This window comes from Natrix helvetica (assembly GCF_964273705.1).
Source record: "Natrix helvetica genome assembly, chromosome: 1".
Classification (NCBI taxonomy): Eukaryota; Metazoa; Chordata; class Lepidosauria; order Squamata; family Natricidae; genus Natrix; species Natrix helvetica.
Window position 1 is genome coordinate 239,738,559 of NC_138548.1, and position 22,404 is coordinate 239,760,962.

Here is a 22,404-nt window from a genome sequence, read left to right on the forward strand (position 1 = left end):
TCAGTGCTGCCTTTCTTCTTTTAATGGTTACCATGTGTAAGTCCTACTTAGTGCTATTGGGTTGGAGGAGGGGGGGGAAGGGAGGGGAGGGAGGGAAGAAGAACCTGTTTTGAATCTTTCTTCCAAATTTGTTTTCATGTGGCTTCTGATTTGTGAATGGTATGTCAAGGAAGGGAGGGAGCCCTAACGTGGTGGTGGGATGGGACCAAACTAGCAATCCCTGCCCTTCTGAGTGGCCTCTGGTGAGCGATATTCATTTTATACAGGCCATGTTTTGAACACATGTTTGAATAACAATTGTGATAATGCCTTTTCCCCTCCTTACTTTTTTTTTTTTCCTTCTAGCCTTCCACGCCTATGGAAAATCTGGTAAAATGCTTATGGAAACCAGGTATTTTATTTTTTGGTCCCCTTTTGCTGTTCAAGATTCAAGTATTTCAGATTTTTATTAACTGTTTGATATGCAGGTTGTTTTTACCCCTGATGTTTTGTCTATAGTTTCATGTTTTTTCCCCCTACTTAATCTCTCTGTGAACTTAGCCTATTTATCCAGCTAGGGTTAAGCATGTTAGGGAAGACATGTAATGTATATCCCCAAGTCCAATTTTAAAAACTCTTCCTAGGATTTTTGATTCTCTAGCCCTCAGCGCTCAATTGCCAGGAAAGCTGGGAGAGAAGCTTACTTAAAGGTTCAGGCAAAACATTATAGTACAATCCTTCTGATTGGCAGAAGATATTTACACCCGAGAATGAGTTGTCTGCATTATAGATACGTAGGCCCTCCATCTTCTGCGTATCCAGTTAGCCATTTCAACTGTGACAATATAGTTCATGTACAGTTGTTCCCTTGAAATCTTGCGACAGTTCCCTACATTTGTTAAAAGATGTTCTTAATCTTTCATTTCCACCTTTTTTTTCTCACAAATTTGGTTTAAGGTGATTGGCATAAAGAGCTGTATTTTCAGCCTCAGTATTTTCATGCTGAAGAGGGTATTACACTTGAAAAGCTCAGGATGCATAAACATCTTTGCTGCCCATCCGAGTCTATAAATCATGTTGTGAACTGGTTTTCCACATGGGGAAAACAGTTGAGTGGTCCCACTTCAGTCGGAGGAGAGAGCTGTGAATAATTCAGCAGTGTCTTTTTATCTTGCTTGTGGTTATTTCCATCTCTGTAGAACACGAATAACACTGGTCCACGTTAATGGGTTTGCTGACAATAATATGGCATGATGCTCCTGCCATCATTTGAAGACCCCCCTACTTCTTCTAATGATAATTTTTCATTTGTAAAGGAAAATGTCCCTAACAGGATTTTTAACATTCGTTCACCACAAGCTTGAATTTTAAAAGAGCAACTAAGGCTTTCCCCGTGTATTATGCTTTTCAAAATAAGAAGACGGCATTGAGTTGGAGGAGAGCTTGATATGAACGGCATCACAGCGTTGCCTTTTATGACTGAGATTCTCAATCTGTGATCTGTCATGAGATGCCTGGTCATGTGATCCTGGCTTGCTTCTTTACCCACCCAGCTTTGAACTGTTTTGAGAGATGCCTCAAAGTATTCTCAGGACTTCATTGCCATTACTCTCGCATGCTAGCAATTGCTGTAATTGCCACTGGGGTCCTAGGCAGTCAGAAAAGAGAGGGGAAGTGATTCGTGCTTTTGTGACAGGGAAAGGTGCAGGAGCTCACGGAATGATGTCCTAATTAAACTGCTGTCTGACTTCCTGCAAATTGTGAGGCCTATTCCACTCTTCACTGAGCAGGTATCGGCTTCTGTCTGGGACCTTCACCCCCACTCCTGCTTGTGTGCTCAATGGAATTCCCAAGACTATTCTAAATATGTTTCTCACTCACATACATGCATACGCGCATGGACATTTCCCCCCCCCCTTTGCGCATACAGACTTTCCTTTATCGAATAAATAAATAAATATTGAAATTGAAAGTAAACGAATGAGTAATATGTTTCTCCCAAAACAAATCTTCCATCTTATAACTGGAAAGCATACATTTCTGATATGCAGCAATCTCCTTGCTGACCCGGTATTGGGTATTGTCTATTAAAGACTGATTCAGCGAATGCCTTGTGTTTCCTTTCTGGCCCTCTCCATAGTGTTAGACTCGTGGACAGATTGAAACTGTTGAATAAAACAGTTTCGTTGCAGAAAAAACAGTTGTATGTATCTTGATGTCTGTACGAGGAAGGAAGGAGGGAGGGAAGGAAAGAGAGGGAAGAAGGGAGGAAAGGAAGGAGGAGGGCTACTCAATTTGCTTATTACTCTGAAAGTGTATAATATAGCCCAAAGAAGTTCAAACAGAAATAGAAAGAGAAAACAAACATACATTAAAAATAGCATTACTTTGGTGGCTAGGGAAATTTTTTAACATGTTTATCTGTACCAAAGGTGCTTTTTCAAGAGGCAACTGGTCTTTCTGCTTTTTCATTGAAGACGTTTCGCTTCTCATGCAAAGAGCTTCTTCAGCTCTTCTTGGAATAGAAGCGAAATGTCTTCAAAGAAAAACCAGAAAGTCCAGTTGCCTCTTGAAAAAGCACCTTTGGGACAACCATGACCTGGATGACTGAGAATCTCCATAGACGGTACAACATCCAGCAGCCATTAGTAAATATAGTTCTCCTGCAGTCCTGTCGTGTCTCTGTGGCTAGTTGCCTCCCTTGAGATACATGTTCCTTAGATCCTGTGATATTGAAAGCTTGTGTGGTTCATATGAGTGTGAACTGGCCCATGCTTTCCAGTACATTTCTCTCCACTTTGCAAGAGCCTGTTGTGGCCTGCCACTGGCCAGCGGATCTGGCAGCAGTGTCCGACAGTGAGGAGGTTGAGGAGGAACATGGGCCAGTCCTGGGAGTTGAGGAAAGCTCAGACGAGGGCTCTGCGTCAAGAACAGCTGGAGCCTGTTGCCATTGTGCACAGGTGCAGAGCTGCCAGAAGACAAGAACAACTAAGAAAGCAGGGTCGACTTAGGAGTAAAGCCACACCTTGGAGGTGATCGCCCCCCTCCCATAGGAAACAAAAGAGGAACGAACAGGGAGTGGGGTTTTGCAGGAAACAGTTCATTCGGTCAGTTCAAGAGTGGAAAGTTCTGTGTGCGACTTTAAGAGACTCTGTGCCAAGTTCGCCTTGCAAACGAGCTTGGGGATAAACATTCCTCTGAAGGACGGTTTACTAAGCCTTGCTGTCTGTGAATGAAAGGAATCCACAGTCGTGTAAATAAAAGAGGTTTTGCAGGGACCAAGACTTTGCTTCTTGCTTTCTAAGGAAGCCTGGGTCAGAATAGAGCCCGCATGAAGAACAGTACCTTCGTGTGGAGGGGGCGGGGGAGAGAATTACTCTTCAGCAAACCTAATTAATACTTATTCTAAAACTGTCCTATTTGCAAGAGGGTGAGAAGGCTGCTGTCATCTAGGGCAGTGTTTTTCAACCTTGGCAACTTGAAGATGTCTGGACTTCAACTCCCAGAATTCCCCAGCCAGCGAATGCTGGCTGGGGAATTCTGGGAGTTGAAGTCCAGACATCTTCAAGTTGCCAAGGTTGAAAAACACTGATCTAGGGCATTGGCAGTAAAGGTGGCTCTATTCAGAGAATTTCTGAACATAAATCCCACTTGAACTCAGCACTTAGCACACAGGTAAATGACAACAGTTTTATTTCACATTTTTCTAGAATGACCACTCCATTTTGTCTTTGCAGTATGATTGGACTGATGCTGGGGACCTGCATAGCTTTCTATGTGGTTATTGGAGACTTGGGATCAAACTTCTTTGCTCGATCACTTGGATTCCAGGTAAACTTGCTTTTTCAATGACTTTATCAATAGCAAATTAGATCAGTGCCTCTTTCATATCTATACATAGGAAAACACAGGACGTGGAATCTCGATTTCGCTGCTAGCACTGAAGATGTTACCTAGATGGGTAATGAAATGTCTGCAAGAAAACAATCAATCTCAGACAGTATCGGGGACTCCACTCAGTCCAAACTTGAGCTACAAATATTCTCTATTATTGATAACATAGGGCATATTTGAAAGCTTGTCTGAATGGTCTTGTGCTAGTATATGCAAGCAGCCTGCCTTTTTCAAAATTAATAGCCAGTATACAAACTGCAGACCAGCCTACCCCACAAAAACCAGATTTAAGGCAAACAAGGTGCATTTAGTGATAAAGATTCATTGGTAAGGTGTCTGTCTGTCTCTGTCTTTCTCTCTCTCTCTCACACACACGCACACTTCCTTCCTTCCTTCCTTCCTTCCTTCCTTCCTTCCTTCCTTCCTTCCTTCCTTCCTTCCTTCCTTCCTTCCTTCCTTCCCCAAATGTTTGTATTTCCTATCTATCAAGGTGGGAGCGAAGGTAGACCAGGATCATGTGTGTAAATCATACCGACTTACAGTATGTTAGCAATAACTTCAAATCTTTAACAATGGCAGTATTAATGTGACAAGGCCTTGCACATTAGATTATGCTGGCAAATTAAGAATTCCAAGAAGTTCAAGATGCTTTTTCTTTTGTAGCAGAAGTGAGATTATTCAGACGTGGTATTTAAAACTGATTTCAAATTTCAGTATTATAGTTGTTTAATAAAAACAAAGTAGCTTCTGCAAAACAGAAATTTGCTTAACTCTGTTGTATGTCTCTCATAATTTATCAACAAGATAGTCTCTGCTTTTAGCTTATATAGCTGTTACATGTATATGTCTGCTCTCACCTACCAACCCTTCCCAGTTATGGAAGCATCTCACACCTGTCCTAAGATTTATCATGTTTTTTTTAACTTGACGTAGATGTGAGACAAGGCAAGGCAGAACTGGACCTATTACTGTAGGCTGAAGCAGTCAACCGGGAACTCCCAGTTTGAGATGCTAAAGTTTGTAGTATCAAATACTCGGGGGACGGAATTGGGTAAATGAATAGGGTTTTGTAGATTTATACCTTAGGATCCATTGGCTCACTTGTTAATCTCAAACTGCCAAATTGGAATATATGGCACAATGGTGAATAACCTGCCAAGCCAGGTCAAGAAAGTGCAGCATTGATAGCATATCTGCTTGTTTGCTGTTTTCCATGCAGGAGCAATTTAATTCCCAATGGATAAATAGGAACCAAAGAAGTCCCCGTAGGAGCAGAGACAAACTAGGAAAGCTACAATGGACATTCAGTAGCATTCAGGCATGGTTTTTATCTGCTCCGGCCTGATGTAGTTAAGCTCTGATTAAGGACCTAAGCAGCTAAAAAAAAATGCATCATAAGCAAAGCCAAATTAGGTATTAAATATTTTGAGGCATTTCCAAGCTTCCTGCTATAATAAATATAAAAAGCTGCTGGTTAATTTTCTGGGTCAGAATTTCCAAGACTCTCATCGTTCCCCCCCCCCCTTTTTTTTTGCGGCAAAGTTAGTTTTCATTTTATTTGTTGGAAGTACATAAAAGATATTCAAATAACGTTGTGTTTGGATTACCATTTAAAGCAGGCAGCGAGCCTTTGCTGTAAAATGGTTTGGATAAGTACTTAGTGGAGCAATAGTGGCACCCAGTGTCTGTGTGGTCTCATCACAGACGCTGTGTGAGAAGCAGCTTTCCTCCCCCCCCCCCCCCACACCCCTTTTATTTGTTTTCAGAGTGAGTCTTAACCTCGGTCTACAGCAGAGTGGATGGGCTTAGAATGTTAATTCTGAATCTGCTTTCTCCCTCTGGGAGCTGCTCCCTGTGTAACTCTCCCTTTCTCGATGTGTGGTAGTCAAAAGTGCAACACATGTGAATGGCATCTGATTGAAGAAGGGTGATGTAACCGTTCCTCATGTTCATCTTTCAGGTGAGCGGCTTATTCCGGATCCTCATGCTTTTTTTCATCTCCCTCTGCATTGTCCTCCCGCTGAGTCTCCAGAGAAACATGATGGCTTCCATACAGTCCTTCAGTGCAATGGCTCTGATTTTCTATACGGTGTTTATGTTTGTGGTCAGTATTAATGATGGGAAGCTTTTGTTTTCTTCAATTGGGCGGTTAATTCCTTTGAGGGAAACCACAATGCATCCTTAAATTCCAAGGTACCCAAACTCTTCACGTGGGTGGGCGCTCCGAGGACCTTTAAACAGGAGGCCTGGTGTGCTTGTTGGCAACAACACATACTTTTAGGGTTTAGTTTGAAAAAACTTTCTCGATTATTGGCACTACCTAGTAAGGGAAGACCACTAGCAGTAACAGGGATGCTATTTGCTCTTCTGTGCAAACCACAGGCCCAGGAATGTGTCTCTCATATGCTGCTCAAAGTTATACATTCTTCCAGGGAGATCCTGCCATGTCCTCATCTTCCAGCAAGTCAGCATTTTTATAGTATTGTATACAATAGGAACTTAGGCCACACAGATTGTCAGAGGAACCCCTGAATGCCTCCTTCACTTTCTGTTTAATCAAATGCTTCCTTCAAAGCTTTCTCATTGAGGATTTGCCAGAGAGACCGCTAACAAATTTGCCTGCAGTAAGACTCCTTCCTCAGTTTCTTTTAACGTCTCATCTCTAATGTTGCTCCTAGGCATCCCTTGCTTTATCTTATCTCTCCGGCCATTTTCATCTTGGGATACCATTTATTTATTTATTTTATTGATGAACATTTAAAATGGCCTCAGGCTTAAAGACTTTAAAAGACTTTAAAAGGCTTAAAAGACTCTTTTAAGTGGTAGGCAAAAAGTGATAGCTGAGCCACAGCCTTAGAATAAACACATACGATTAGGGGTGTCAAACCCAAGGCCTGGGGGTCGGATCCAGCCTGTGGGGTGCTTAGATCTGGCCCACGGGGCTGGCCTGGAAATAACGATTCACTGGCCTGCGGTGCCTCTGCCAGTGAAAACGGAACTCAGGAGGGCCGCTCTGTTTTCGCTGGCAGAGGATTGCAGGAGGCTGTCGCAGCCGAAAATGGAGCTCAGGAGTTCATTGTCAGCGTTCCAAATATCATGCAGAATTAAATCAGAATTCAAGGCAGAGCTATCCTTAAAGTTCCAATTTAATAAGACAGACATGTTGGCATTGTGCTATGAAATCCCAAATCTGATTTGCTTCCTGGGATTCCACCCAGTTGAAAGTTCATGATCTTATCCCCACGCCCATAATCCATCACATGGTCCAATCTCCTTCTTCCACGCTGGCATCTACACCCCTCTGCTTCCGGTCAGGTGTCGAGGTGCGGAGACAAAAGATGACCTTGAGCTTCTAAAAAGAATGACAAACAACACATTCCACAATTCTACTCCTTTCTATTCCCCGCTCCCAACTACTCCACTAATGAAACAGCGTAAGAAATTAATAGAAAGTGTGGCAGGCCAAAGATCCTAAAAGAAACATAACTACAGGCCTGACATTCATTTTCTCTGGCAGAGCACTCAGGCCACCACAGGCACACACACACACACCCAACACAAATGATGTCAAGCTGCACACACCCATCCTGGCCACGTTCCCAGTGGTCCCCCTGAAGTCAAACAATCCTGATGTGGCCCTCAATGAAATCGAGTTTGACACCCTGTATCAGTGGTGGGTTGCTATTTGTTTTACTACTGGTTTGCTTGTGCACATGCGTGCTCGATCGTGCAACTGTGGGCAGGTGGGCGTAGCCTCCCGCTGCCACCACTACCGGTTTGCCTGATCAGGGCTGAACCAGCATTAATGCCCTGCATACAGTAGACTATAATCATACCCAAGTTGTGTTTGATTACATGTAATGATTATACATATAGACATACGGCACCAATTGTTTTCATCAATTAGAACTCAGGGGCTTTTTAAGAAATGTCCTGAAGGCTCTCAGAGTGGCTCACTGTTCACAGGAGGGGAACGGGGCCAGGGAATGCCAGTTTTGGGTCTCCCTCTTCCCCATACTTGCTGATAGGTGGGGACCTTTGGTAGGCATTCCTTGAGCCACATAATAGCCATCTTCATTGATTCCCTGTTGTAAATTCTTGTGCAGCTGGTACATCAGCCAAGCTGGTACGGGATACGGGATATAGAGCCATATTTTCTTACAGTTTATAAGCAGAAGCATCCTTAACAAGTTACAGTAACCCCAAAATAATGACCCAGGCATCATGATATTGGCATCCAACTGATACAGTTCTGTACTAGAGGCTGACATCTTATGCAGGTAGGTTAGTCACATTATTTGTGCCATGACACACATATTGTCATTTCCATTACCACAACCATCATTCACCATGTAATGATCTTGGATTACCTAGATAGTAAGCCACATTTAAAAATGGTGCCTTGTACAAAGCTCATAACAAAACACTTTTTTTGTCCCCCCCCCCCCCAAAAGTTGCTCAGTTGGGTATTAAATTATAATTCCCCCTCCCCCCCCAAAAAAGAATACTGGTTCCTCCCACCAGGCAGCTTGTGGTAAGATGGGGATGGGAGGCCAGGGAAGGAAGAAAGATAAGGAAACGAGGGAGGGAGAGACCAACATAGAAAAACAATTTTCTTCCATACAATAGTTGCATTTGGAGTTAGCAGTTCAAATTAGGGCATATACTGTAATATCCTTGCCGGAAGTAGCAGATTTAAAGGAGAGGAGGAGGAGAAGGAGGCGGCAGGTGTCTAGAGGAAGAGCAACGTGCAGTACAGTTCCTTCATTGCAACAACCAGTGCTGGGGTTTTAGGACACAGTGTGTGTATTTGGGAGGCTGTTGGCTGCTAAAGTTGGGAGAGCTCATTACGAAAAGCTAGAATACAGAAAGCCCCCTGAAAAAGGGTGGTGGGTTAGGAGATGGAAATGGATAAAGATGTTGAAAGGACTTATTGCTAGAAATGGAAGGGATTGAATGCCAATGAAGGGATTTGCATATATCAAGCATCCAGTTGAGAACATTCAGTAGACGGTTAAGCAATTTTTGCACCACCCCTTCCTTGCGATGCAGGTTGCTGTAATTTACTCAGGACCCAGAAACCCCAGATTTCCCACACATCTCGTGCACTGGGGATGCAGACCCAGGAAATCTGGCTTGGTGAAATCTCTGCCTGTGAGCTTCTACTGCCCCTTTGCTGTTTCTCAGTTGCCGAGAAAGCTGAGGCGACCTGGGTTGTCAGTTACTGGGTTGGTATGGTGTCTCTGTTGTCTAGACTGTAACCTCTCTTTTCTTTTCCTTGGCTGCAGATCGTGCTCTCTGCTTTCAAACATGGCCTCTTTGATGGGCAGTGGCTGCAGCGGGTCAGCTATGCACGCTGGGAGGGCATTTTTCGCTGCATTCCTATCTTTGCCATGTCGTTTGCCTGTCAGTCGTAAGTATCAGCAATCCTGGCTGCTTGGAGATTGTGGGGTGGAATGAGTTTTGTTAAGGGCAAAGGGTCAGGATGGCCTGTATGGGATAGATACCATCTGGTCCCCTTGTCTTGATTTTAATCAAAATATTTTACAGCCCACTGAGGTATAGCATCTGACTGGGTTGTGACCCTTTTGTTACCTAGCTGGGAGAGGGAGTTATATTTCACTCTGGACTCATTGTACTTAAAAAGCTTCTTATTCATAGGAGGCAGATACATCTCCGGTGTAATTTTCCATTGGCTTTAATGTCTGGTACTTGGGACAGTACCAAGCCCTGTTCTTGAGATGTAAGAATAACTTAAGCCGAGGTAGTTACCGTGTTTCCCCGAAAATAAGACAGGGTCTTATTTTCTTTTGACCCCCGAAATAAGCGCTTGGCCTTATTTTCCGGGAGGTCTTGTTATTCTTTAGGTGCAGGAGGTGGTGAGCATGGTTACCTCATGGCTGCTACTGTGTTGCAATATTTTCGGGGAGGGCTTATTTTAGCGCATGCGCCCAAAAGCCCGATTGGGCTTATTATCTGGGGAGGCCTTATTTTCGGGGAAACAGGGTACTACCATAGTGGGCTTCCAATGTTGGCTTAAAATGATTTTTGTGAACATCTTTGTTAAGCAACATGTTTTCACAGATATTTAAGGAAAAGGCAACTGTTCTTAAGTCAGTTCGACCTTCTGGATTGCAAAATCCAATTTACCCTTATAGACGTAGGACAGGGGTTGGCTCCAGCCTCTCTTTCTGTGCGTTGCACAATGCAAAGCCTATTCCAGAATTGGGTTCAAGTCTTTCAGTTCTCATTTAACACATACACACACCCCATACACAAACACACAATTTTTAAAACTATCCCGTTTCCGACTAGAGGGGTAGAAATTTCTCTTCATGTCTTGCTGACAGCTTCCCATTCAGAAAACCCAACATTAGAAATGATATTTTTGCACCTTATGCTCTCTCCTGTTCTGTTCTTCACCATCCCCTCCTTCCATTTTCTGATTCTGCCATTCTTCCCCCTCCCCCGCAATCCCTCAGAGTCTGTCAATAAAAAAGAAATAATGGAAATCCATGCTGCATGCTGGCATAGTTTATTTTGGATGAAGAACTTAAAATATTTTTATTCTTTTTTGGGTAAAACGCATGCCTGCCCTTAGTTGTCATACTCGTTCTTGTGGCAGATGTAAGCTTTCATCCATAGATAATTCCCATTTCCATTCCAGTAGCAATACTTCTACCACCCTTTCATTTGTGGCTGGACTGAAAAGTGGCCCAGTGAAACCATAGAAGTGTGTGTGTGTGTTCAGCTGAGGACCCAAAATGGACCGTTAGCATTAGCTTTGATACAGCTGGGCTCTCCTTCTCCCCCTCTGCCCACTCCCCCAATTATGCTTCTCAGATTTAATGTGCTTCACTCAGTTTTAAGTGTCTCTGCTATAATTGGTGACAGAAGGGTTGATTCATTCTTTTATAGCTACCTAGTTACCACAGTAGGGGTTTATAAAATCCAAATTTGTCCTTTTTCTTGTGGTGGCCGTTCAGCAACCAACTTTCATTTGGTGGGAGTTGGAAACACAGGAAAATTATATGTTCTGAACTAGCGTATTCACATATCTCTCTAAATATAGATTACTACACCACTGGTGTGGCAAGCCAAACTGAAAGTTAAATCCTATCAATTTTCCCAAGGGCAAGAATAACACACGTTTCTTGGCCTGTGTGACGTCACGTACGGATGGAACCCGGGGTTGTCAGGCTTGTAATAACTGACCTTTCAGTCGATTTGCCCCCCCCCAAAAAAAAACTTTAAGAAGTGTTAGATAGAAGCAAAGAAGTAACATGCATTATTGATTGGCCACTTGCTATGGCTTCTGAATGCACAAGTATGCTTTGCTCGTAGAGTTGGCTGTCTCTGGCAATAAGGTTTGTTGTCATTGCCAAATTCAAAGAGAAATGCCTCTGCGCCCCCCGCCCCTTGTGTGTGCAGCATATGGTTTAACAGACTGCACATGAGGCTGGAAGCCAGGAAGCCTGGAAATATAACATTAGCTCTGCTGCAGCCTTCCTGTACGACCTCAGGATAGTGTCCCTGTCGTTAACTCTTTTGTAATACGAGCTATACTGGTGCAAGCTTGGAATCAGACATTTCAGTCAACGTTATAGATGTGAACCAACTACCATCGTTCGTAGTTTGGTGTCGTTGCTGGTTCAACATGAATGACATTTTGAAGAACTGGGAATGAAGACTCTGTTTATGCTCTGCCTCCCTTTTACATGTAGCTACCCACATTTATGATTGTTTGGCCCAATTCCTCCGTGAATCAAGGATCTTTAAAACAGTAGTAGAAGTGCATTTCAATTTGCTTTCTAAATCTATTTTTCTTTCATTACATATATGTTCTTTTACTTAACATACAGTGAATGTAGAAATTGAGAGAGAGAGAGAAAAACAGAGCTACAGAGCAATAGCGTAGTAGATGTGATGTAGACATTAGAAAAATGGAAAGAGCAACATTTGTTAGAGAATTTTTTTGCCATATGCATCATTCGGAGATGGGGGGGGGGAGAGCAGTTTTTATTAAGATTTACAAAAAATCAATTCCTCGCATCTTCTTTCATAGCATTGTAGGTACACTGAAGAGTCATTGGCTGGTGGACAACCTTAGATATTGTAGTACATAAATATACGCACTTCTCTCAGGGAATTACAAGGGACACATTCCCCTTTACAATTGAATTGTAATGTTGGAGGAGTAAGCCTATGTCAGATGAAGCAAGATGCTACCTAACCCTGGTCAAATATTCTGACTGTTTTTGTCCTGAGACTTCTGCATTTTGCCGAATTAGGACTTTTCTCTGAGCAGCATTCTCTCCTGCCTAGAAAAATCTAAAAAACCAAAAACCCTGCAATTTTATCTTTTCAAAGTTCCACAGGCAATGGATGTTTATGTTTAATGAAATGGAAACGTCGTCACACACCCACCCAAAACTCCCCCCCCCCTCACCAAGAACTATTTCAGGCTTTGAAGCTGCTTTCTTGTGCTGTTTTTCTCCTTGTGCTCATTTTGGAAATAGAGAGATACATGTAAAGGCATTTGGACTAAATGCTCTTCTTCAGTTCACCCTGAGGGCAGCGTTCTGTGATTACAAGTGTGGCAAAGAATCCCTGTAGCATAAGGAAATGTTTATCAGACAGAGGTGTCTGCTCCCAGATACCTTGATCTTGACCTGGCCTTCCGGGTGGACATTTCAGCTTAAAAATAAAATCTGTGCACAGCAAGATACACTGCTTGTTATGCATCTTGGAGTCTTGATTGGCAGAGAAGGTTTGACTTGCACATCTGATGGGTTTGAGAGTCTCTTTTACTTCTGTGCCTGGAAAGCCAAAATGTCTTGGGGCTTATTTATACAAAGCAGGGGTGGTGAGGGACTTCTGATCTTCTGTCTCTTTGAACTACCATCTTTTTTAAAAACTCAAGAGTTTCCTTGTTAGATCAGACCAAAAGCTCTTCTAATCCAGCCGCCTGTCTCCCAACAGTATCCAGGCAAATGCCATGGGGAAGTTCACAAGGAGAATATGGTGGCAACAATAATTTTATGATTGGTTCTTTGGGATTAGGCAGTCAGAAGTCTTTTGCCAGTGTTTTGAGGAAAGTTTTCATTTTCATCTTTTACTGCATCCCCAGAATTTCATAGAATGCTTTCATACTACTGGTCCAGCCTCAGAATGAATGAACAAGTCGGATCAAGGAGATTCATGAACATTCATGTTTTACTTTAAAAAAAAAAGTGAGGTAGACACTAAAGAGCTCAAGAAGAGGCACTCATTCTCCAGGTTCCCCCATTCTCTGAAATGGTTCTCCTTAATAAATTCTGCATCCGTCATATTGGTGGGGATGGTTTTAATCAAGAAAATGCAGGAATTAAAAACCAACTTCTTAATCAGGGGACAATGCTTGCTATTAACATGTTTAAAATGCAAAATATCTGATTTGGTTCATAGGCTTAAAAAGGGAAATTTTCATTAACACCTTCCCCACGTGCAAAGCTGCTTGGGTACAGGCTGTGTTTCAGGAATAGTGTGTCATTTGCTCCATTATTCTGGGCTTGCAGCAGAAAGATACAAGGTTTTGTCCTTTTTATTTTTCCTGAAGCCCTAGTAGGATTGTCAAGAGCAACTCAAGTAGATTGATTTTATTTATAGACACCCCCCTCCACCCTTTATGTACAAATAATTCAAGGTGGCATTTTGGACCCAAATTGTTGTGGGCAATATGTTGACTATGTAAACTGCTTAGAGAGGGCTGCAAAGCACTGTGAAGCGGTATATAAGCCTTAAGTGCTATTGCTGTTGCTATTGGAGCCCATACCACCTTCCTCTTCCTATTTTCTCCTCAACAATAAACCTGTGAGGTGAGCTGGACTGAGAGAGAATGACCAGCCCAAGGTCACCCAGCTTTGCCTTTTGGGGGGGCTAAAGTGGGCCTTGAGCTCACCGTTTCCCACTTTCTAGCCTGGCGTTTTAACCACTAGCCTAAACCGGCCCAAGGTTCATACTGCCTTCATAGGAGAATGTGTAGAAAGAGAGGTCTGTCAGTCGGATTTTAAATGATATCCCCCCCACCCCACCCCAGTTCATAATTCTGATCTGGGGTAGTTTTAGAGGTGGGAATAAGAGTAGGTTGTGTTTCACAGGCTCCCGTTTCCACTCCCACATCTAAAATCCTCTTTTAAAAAAACCCTGGAACATATTTATTTGGGGGGTGGATTTGAAGTTTTATGAGTTGGTCTGGGAGTAGTTTGCTTCTGGGAAACTTCCCCTCCCATTGCTATCCTTAACCTTCCCACAAAGCCAAAAATGGCCAAAACAATTTTAGCCACACCCCTTCCAGGGATGATACTTAGACATTACTGGATATATATTTTCTTGGTTTTGTTTTGTTTGTGTGTGTGATGGTGGTTTTTTTTTGCTGCCTCCCCCCCCCAACCCCCCCCCCCGACCATTCAAACCTTGCCAGCCTCCGAATTATATCTATGCAACCTCCAGCTGCTGTAGTAAATTATATACCTGATGTTGGGAACAAGCTTATATAAGCGCCCAAACCCCGTGTAATTGGCTCCTTCAGTTTTCTGGGAGCTTGGGCTCAAGCATTAGCGCTGAAATATGACAGGCACAGTGTTTAGTTTTGGTTGTTTAACTTTTCTCTTTGACAATCCGATGCTTTCGCTCCTTCCCTGCTTCTTATTCTGTAAACACCGTATTGCTTTAATTATCAACCTAGGATGCTTCAAGAGCAATAATCCCCAGAGTGCTGTTTGGAGCTTTGCCACTGTTGTTTGACTCAAACAAGTGGTCATTCCAGTTGCAACGTCACTTTCCCCCACCCCACCTTCTTTCCTTGCTTCTTTTTTTCCGAAATGTGAAATATTTACATTGTACACGTGGCAGTGGCACAGAGGAGGAGAGCGGGCGTTATTTGTGTAACACTTTAAAACTTGGGAATGTTTGAAATCTCCTGATGTTGGCAATCTAAACCACTCTAGCGTGACAGGAGTCTTGTGGGGAGATGCTGGGATTACCTTGATAGTGGCAACTGCACGCTGGATTGAATGTTTCTCTTCCTGACAACATGTTCTAACCAATATTTGACTGTGTCTTGCAGCCAAGTCTTTCCAACTTACGACAGTCTGGATGAGCCATCAGTCAAAATCATGAGCTCCATTTTTGCCGCCTCGCTAAAGGTGGTCACTGCCTTTTATGTTATGGTGAGAATTTTTTATTTTTATTTTTTTGAACTCTTTCCTTCCCTGTTCCTTTTGCTACATTAAAAAAAAACCAAAACCATTTAAAAAATGTCTTGGGGGGGGGGAGTTCCTAAGGAATTAACTGTAAGGAACTATAAACTATTCTGCCAATTCAGAATTTGCAAACCCTAAATTCCATTAAGCAGGGCTGGAACATGGTACGTGTGATTAGTGCCCATATATCAGGGGTGGCGAACAAGTTCGACAAAAAGAGCCAAAATTTTAAACTGTGAGAGTCAGAGAGCCACACCACGCAGTGACCTGCCAAAACAGACAAACACTCACACAAAAGCATATAATTTTAACAATAATATATTAAACACATAATATAACATGCTCAGTCAGGTGTTTTTTGTTATAAATTTTTATAAACCCATTAGAGCTGCTGTATAACTTTTAAATCCATAAATAAGTGGAATCTCTGTCCACCTAACAACCTACAAGATTACTTGATGACCACAACCAGGAATGCCACACTTGCAGTCATTAAACAAAGCAGTCACATATCTCGCTTAATGACTGCTTTGCTCAGTGACGAGATTGTGATTGTAAATCGAGTACAACCTATACATGGGTAAAGCCTGGTCCTAATATTATCTTCCTTTAACCTAATATATGTATTATAATATATATATATGAGTTTGGATTATCTTTGATATCTATTACAATTACAGGCTGTGAAAAAAACACTCGTAGAATTTTGGGAAATATACTAACCATGGAAATTCAATTAAATGTTTTCTCCTATTTAAAACTCTGCTGCTCCTGAACCCAGAGCTTCAATATGCAACCATTATTATTAATTTGAGCAATCATTAGAACCTCACCGGAATCCTGCAGCAACTGTGCTAGACTTTGAAGCATTATTTTTTGGGGCTCAGCAGAGGGCGCTGTTGAGCTACACCCGGAAGTACTGGTGGAGAGCTGGTGGAGTGCAGGCAAGCGTTGTCGCGTCGACCGTACTTCCGGGTTTAGCGTGCGATCCGAGCCACAGTAAACTAAATAATGGTAAGAGGCAAAGAGCCTCATTTATTTTGGCCGCGAGCCGCATGCGGCTTGCGAGCCGCGTGTTCGCCACCCCTGCCATATATGGTGCTCAAATTTCCCTACATCTTAACTAAGCAACTATTTTGATAAGATGGATTAGCAGATGCTACCAGAACTATCTGTATAAAACAAAAATACTGGAAGGGATCACAACAGGGTCTGCTTCAGCAACTAAGCATCTATATCTTGCCCTTAGTTGAAGTACTTGTCTCTGATAGAGCCAAAAAAGGAAAGCCCTTCCTTCCTTCCTTCCCTCCTTCCTTCCTTCCTAACTCAAGGCAGCAAACATAATTAATAATCCTTTGAGGTGGGTTGGACCCAGAGTGAGTGACTTGCTCAAAATCAACCAGCTGGCTTAGGCGTGAAGCCTAAGGCAATACTAGAACTCACAGTCTCCTGGTTTCTAGGCCAGCCCCTTAACCCTTACACCAAACTGACAGTGTATTGCCTCTAAACTAGAGGTGCGCACTGTCTGATTTTTCAGTAATGTGTCAAATGTTTTACCCCAAAAAGTGGGTAACTTGAGTTATTATTAAAAGTCTTAAAGGCAATGTATGTGATTATTCCATCTAAAGTTTAATAAGTTCCCCACTTGATACATTCAGCAATGACATTTGAAGGGATTATAGGAGCTGCATTCTAAATTTGTGCCTGTCTGGGCAATGCTTGGCAGTTATTACATTTCGCAGTTGTAGCCATGTCTCAGTACCATTGAGCTATTCATACTTGGGGGCAGGGGAGGAACAATAAGCTTTGCTTGTAACTCTCCCAGTGCTACATTGTGAAATGAATGACATTATTTTCTGATAAGAAAATAACCAGAAAATTTTTTGCTATCCACATTGCATTATGAAACCCAGTTAAATATATAGCTTATCCTGACAGGCATGATCAGCTCATATTGCTGGGTCCATCACAGGGGTGAAATCCAGCAGGTTCTGACAGGTTCTGGAGAACTGGTAATGGAAATTTTGAATAGTTCAGAGAACTGGCAAATGCCACCTCTGGCTGGCCCAGAGTAGGGTGGGAATGGAGATTTTGCAATATCCTTCCACTGCCACGCCCACCAAGCCACGCCCACAGAACCGGTAGTAAAAAAAAAATGAATTTCATCACAGGTCCATTACTATACCTGCCTTTTTTTAAAAGGATGAACTTTAGAGTTCGGGCTGCTATCTTGCCTTCTGTGATAGAACTAGATTGGAAAAAGCTTGACGAATTCTTTGTTTTCTCTATTTCCATCCTGATAATGTGTGATGATGTCATAAAAATGCATTTAAGATGATGGAATAAAATAAAATGGAAGTTACTGTAACATTTTTACCTTCGGGAAAGCATTGCTGGAAATTGTCATTGCCAAGTGCTCAGAATGACTTAATAGCACTCTCATCTTCCTATCATATTTGGCACTTTATGTTTTACTCACAAACCTGTTCCATGATTTACCTACATACATACATCTGTTCCTTTAAATATTGCCCACTCCATCTGTAAAACATCGCCTGGAATTTGGAAATACAGAAGGAAATCCACTATAGATAATGTGGTGTTCCTAAAGCCAGAGAGTATTGGCTTAAAATAAAGGAATGGCTGGAACAAATTACAGAACAAAAGATCGAATTTAAACCGGAACTATTCTTATTGGGCATATTAGGAGAAAAAATGGGTAAAAATTCTCAATATATAATGTTAAATATACTAACTGCAACAAGAATTGTATTCGTTCAAAATTGGAAACAGGATAATGTCCCTTCAGATGTAATGCTAATAAGAAAGCTACGTGAATGTGTAGAGATGGATAGGTTGATCATGGAGGACAGAAGGATAGAGAAGAATCGGAGTATTATAAAGTGTAGAGTAGATTGCATAAATTGCTGGACGATAGACGCAAAATACTGTATAAGAATTAAGAATTATCTACAACAAATATAACACTGCATATATCTGTAAATATTATATTCTAAGCGATGATATAATATAGATTGTATTAAAGAATATAGAAATAGAGCTTATGTAAATATGAATGATATTAATGATACCGATACGGAAACGCTGTAATGAGTGGAAATTTGTGTTTTGTTTTTAATGTTTAAATACGTTCAATAAAAATTATTTTAAAAAAATAGAATGTGGTATTCCTGACAGTTTTCTTAAGAGACAGATTTGAATGGGTGATAGGCGTTTCATTCAGAGATGAGGAATATGAAGGATACAATTATTAAACAGTTAGAGAAAAAGGTAGCTGCTCTCTTGGACTAGAGAACAGGCCCAAGGATTGCCTAAAATTTTATTTCCCAAAAAATATATGTATCTATATCCTCCAAAACTAATTTCTGTTTTTTGTTTGCACAGGTTGGGTTCTTTGGCTATGTGAGTTATACTGAAGCCATTGAAGGCAATGTACTTATAAACTTCCCTTCCAACGTAGTGACGGAGGTGATACGTGTGGGGTTCATGATGTCTGTTGCAGTTGGATTTCCGATGATGATTCTGCCATGCCGGCAGGCTTTGAATACGCTTCTTTTTGAGCAGCAGGTAAAATGGTATAAACTGGCATGAAATAGATTTCAGGCTTTTCTCCATAGTTTATCCTAAACTGAAGAATTCTGTGCTCACCCTGCCCTCTCCTTCACTCTTTATATCTCGTGCAAAAGGAACAAGTGGATTTCCCCCAACATTTTAGGTTTGGAGATTGCATTCACTTTGGTGGTGCCTCCATCTGATTTCCCGTGGTTGCTTTATTTTTATTTTTTTTAAAAAAGGTTAACAAAACAGTTAGCTGTATTTGCTCTTGCATAGAATCAATTTTGCTGGGGTTTGCTGAGGAAGACTAAGCAAAAACTTTGTTCGAATGCCTGGAAAAAGAACCGGAAGTAATGTTTAGGATACTCTGTAACCTACGTTGGTTAGGCCTTCCTGTGCATGAGTTTTAGGCCTGTGAAGACAGTAGCCATTGCTAGGTAGGAAGTAGACTTTAGTCTAAAGCTTCATAACATCCCAAGAAATTTTAAAAAAACCTTCAGCCCAGCAGTCAGTTGTTACAACCACGCCCTAGGCAAGTGGTAATTATCTCCTTTCTTTTATCTTACCATATTGTTCCTCCAAATGTAATCACTTTTCTAAGAAGCTCAGTCTCTGGTCAGTGACTCTTCTGCCATTCAAATGCAGAGTGGTAATCCATTTTTTACTATGGACATTATCACTGTGTAAGCTCATCAAGTACAATCTTTGGCCTGCTGAAGCTATGATGAATCTTGTCCACTACTCCACAGATTTATGATATAGTTGACATTGCTTTGAAATATAATTGCCTTAGCATTCGCTCTGTGCTATTTTGAGGCAAAGTTTTAAAGACAATTTTTAAACAGTTATGAGAGTTACAATTAACAAGAAAAAGACAAATGGGAAATATGCTTTTCATTAGTTATACTGGACTGTTATCTTCCATACTAGATGATTTTTCAGCCGTCATTAAATCATGCTGGTTGGATTATTTTACAGTTTTAAGTCTAAAGCTTCTGTGAATAATTTCTGAATAGTAATAAAATGGTTGGTCAAGAGAATGCATTGGAAAGAGTTTCTAATTTATGGGGTCCCCAAAGAGATACCTGAGAATTTGCAGGTGTGGAGGGGGGGATCTGTTCATATGCTTGTTTTATTAATCCTTTCTTTTTAAACAGCAAAAGGATGGAACATTTGCTGCAGGAGGTTATATGCCACCTCTCCGATTTAAAGCTCTGACTCTGGCAATTGTGTTTGGGACCATGGTTGGTGGCATCATGATCCCAAATGGTAAGGGAAATTTTGGAATTTTTGGACTCTTTAATCCCTGGTTTTAAAAAGCTCACGTGTATTTGCTGTATACTAGCATTTATTAGAATAAGCCCAATATGTGTCTGCAATCAACTTCCATTAAATGTACAAACTTATACCTACAGTGAATACATTTAGAATGATCATACTTATACCATGTAATATATTAAGTATGGTATTCCCTGTTTATTTTCAAATTTCCTTTTGCTTCTTGTTCCCAGTAATATGTATGATCTTGTATATGTTGTCTTGAATTTAAGTATCTCTAGATAAAAATATTCCTGGTTACACATTCCCTTTCTGAGATGCTTGTAAATATCTTAATACGTATATGGTGCTAATGGCTAACCTATTTAGAAAGACAAGATACATTATCTTTTTAGGAGTTCTGTACAATACAGGTAGTCCTTGACTTACATCCAGTTGCTTAACGACCACTTGAAATTACGATGGGCACAGACAACTGCTTTACAGCCTATATAATACTCCCGACCATTGTAAAATATTGTGTCTCCATCCCCACAGTCATGTGATTGCATTTTGAAGGCTTTCTGATTGTTGCATCCCATAATCATGTGACTGTAATTTGCAATGGTTTTTGCCAGTTATTGGCAAAAAACACTCATTCTGATTCATACTTATGGCTGTGGCATTTGCTTAATGACCACTGCAAAAATGTCAAAAAAATCAAGTCCAGTCATATGGGTGCCTCAACTGATGGCTGTAGCAATTTACGGTCCTAACTGGGGTCGTAAGTCATGGATTGCCTGCAGTCTGGGGCAGGGATATTGGTATTTTTCATCAATGAACTGGTTCAAATAGAGAAGTGAATATATTACAGTGTACTGCGTTAATGGTATTATTTTAGGTATAACACTTAATAACTTTTCTGGAGGATACCAGTGCCAGAGCTATGGAAAGAAAAGTGGGGGGGGGGGGAGGGAAAATATTTTTCTGCTTGCTCTCAGTCACGAGGTTCTGCTATGTTAGAACTCCAGAGTAAAATGCCTTCCAATTGTTTTGTACCTTCCAAATGATTTTAATTTCAGTTCCCATAAGGCCTAGCCAGTATGGAAGGACTTAAGGAATTTGAAATCATCTGAGGGCATCACTTTGCTTATTCTTATCCTATATTTGCACAAGAATAAATATCTGGATCCGTACTAGAACTAGAGTACCCATAAATCCATATCTGAGGGAGTGAGGTGGTTTAGACATAGGAAATATAAATAATTTTTTTAAAAATAAAATAGTTTCAGTATCCACTTAAGCATTATTTGTTATCAAACAGAAGTATTGTGACAAGTGTATGCTTTTCACTCTATTTTAATGCATACTTAAGGATGAAGTAGTATCCTAATCTACTGTATTTATGGTAAGTATGGAGCTAAAGATGTTAGTTCATCACTTCATGAACTAATTATGTGCTGATGTGTTTATTTTATCGCAGTCAGTCACGTAGATTACAGCCTCTGCTTCACCAATAGTCCCAGAGCAGAAAACAGAAAAAGTTCGTTCTTCACAGTCTAGACCTGTGGTGGCGAACCTATGGCTCGCGTGCCAGAGGTGACATGCAGAGCCCTCTCTGTGGGCTGATCCAGCTGGTCTTTGGGTTTCCGATGTGCGCATGCATGCTGGCCAGCTGGTCATTGGGTTTCTGACACGCCAGATGGTTGTGCACGGCTTCCAGTTTGGGCACTGCGCCTAAAAGGTTCGCCATCATTGGTCTAGACCAAGAGTGGCCAAAGGGATCTAATACGTATGATGTGACTTTGAGCACCTGCCTCTAGTTTTCCTCTGAATCATTTGAATGGAAGAGTTTATTCATATGCCATTAACTGGAACTTCTAATAATTTTCCTCTTCCTCTTCTCTGCTAGTGGAGACCATCTTGGGCCTAACAGGTGCAACGATGGGAAGTCTCATCTGTTTTATCTGCCCAGCTCTTATTTACAAGAAAACCCACAAGAATGCCCTTTGCTCACAGGTCAGTGCCAATTGTAATTAACCCTTACTCCATCTCCCGTTTACAGTAGAGTTTGGGCATCGGGTTAATTTCTATGACGACAAGGAACCCAATCAACTCTCTTGTTCCAGATGGATGGCAGACATGGAAGGCAGGGCAAGGGTTCTAACTCGAACACTTCATGATCAAGAATTCAGCGCTTGTGGGCGGTATACCTGCATCTTCTAACCTTGGAATGCCCCTCCTTGTATGTCTGGCAGACCGCAATACATTAACAGCTGATTCCCGATGCTGCCTCAGCCTGCTCCTTGCTATTGTGTCCCCAACATGGGAGAGTGCGGGAAGCATTTTAAATTTCTTATAACTCATCTGCTGCTTTGAGACTGTGGCTGAAGCAAATACATTTTGGCACTGTGGGCCTTGTTCATGGGGTGTTATTTTTGGGGGGGTTGCATCC

At 41.5% G+C, this 22,404-nt stretch overlaps 1 protein-coding gene across 1 annotated transcript in view; it reads left to right on the top strand.

The window, feature by feature from the left end:
• Positions 1-22,404, top strand: part of SLC38A10 (solute carrier family 38 member 10) — a 102,529-nt gene that overhangs the window by 20,996 nt on the left and 59,129 nt on the right. The window contains exons 3-10 of the mRNA XM_081967392.1: positions 346-391; positions 3,717-3,810; positions 5,834-5,977; positions 9,162-9,286; positions 14,981-15,083; positions 18,522-18,704; positions 19,850-19,961; positions 21,862-21,968. Of these exons, the coding sequence (XP_081823518.1) occupies positions 346-391; positions 3,717-3,810; positions 5,834-5,977; positions 9,162-9,286; positions 14,981-15,083; positions 18,522-18,704; positions 19,850-19,961; positions 21,862-21,968 (914 nt within the window). The remainder of the gene's footprint in view (positions 1-345; positions 392-3,716; positions 3,811-5,833; positions 5,978-9,161; positions 9,287-14,980; positions 15,084-18,521; positions 18,705-19,849; positions 19,962-21,861; positions 21,969-22,404) is intronic.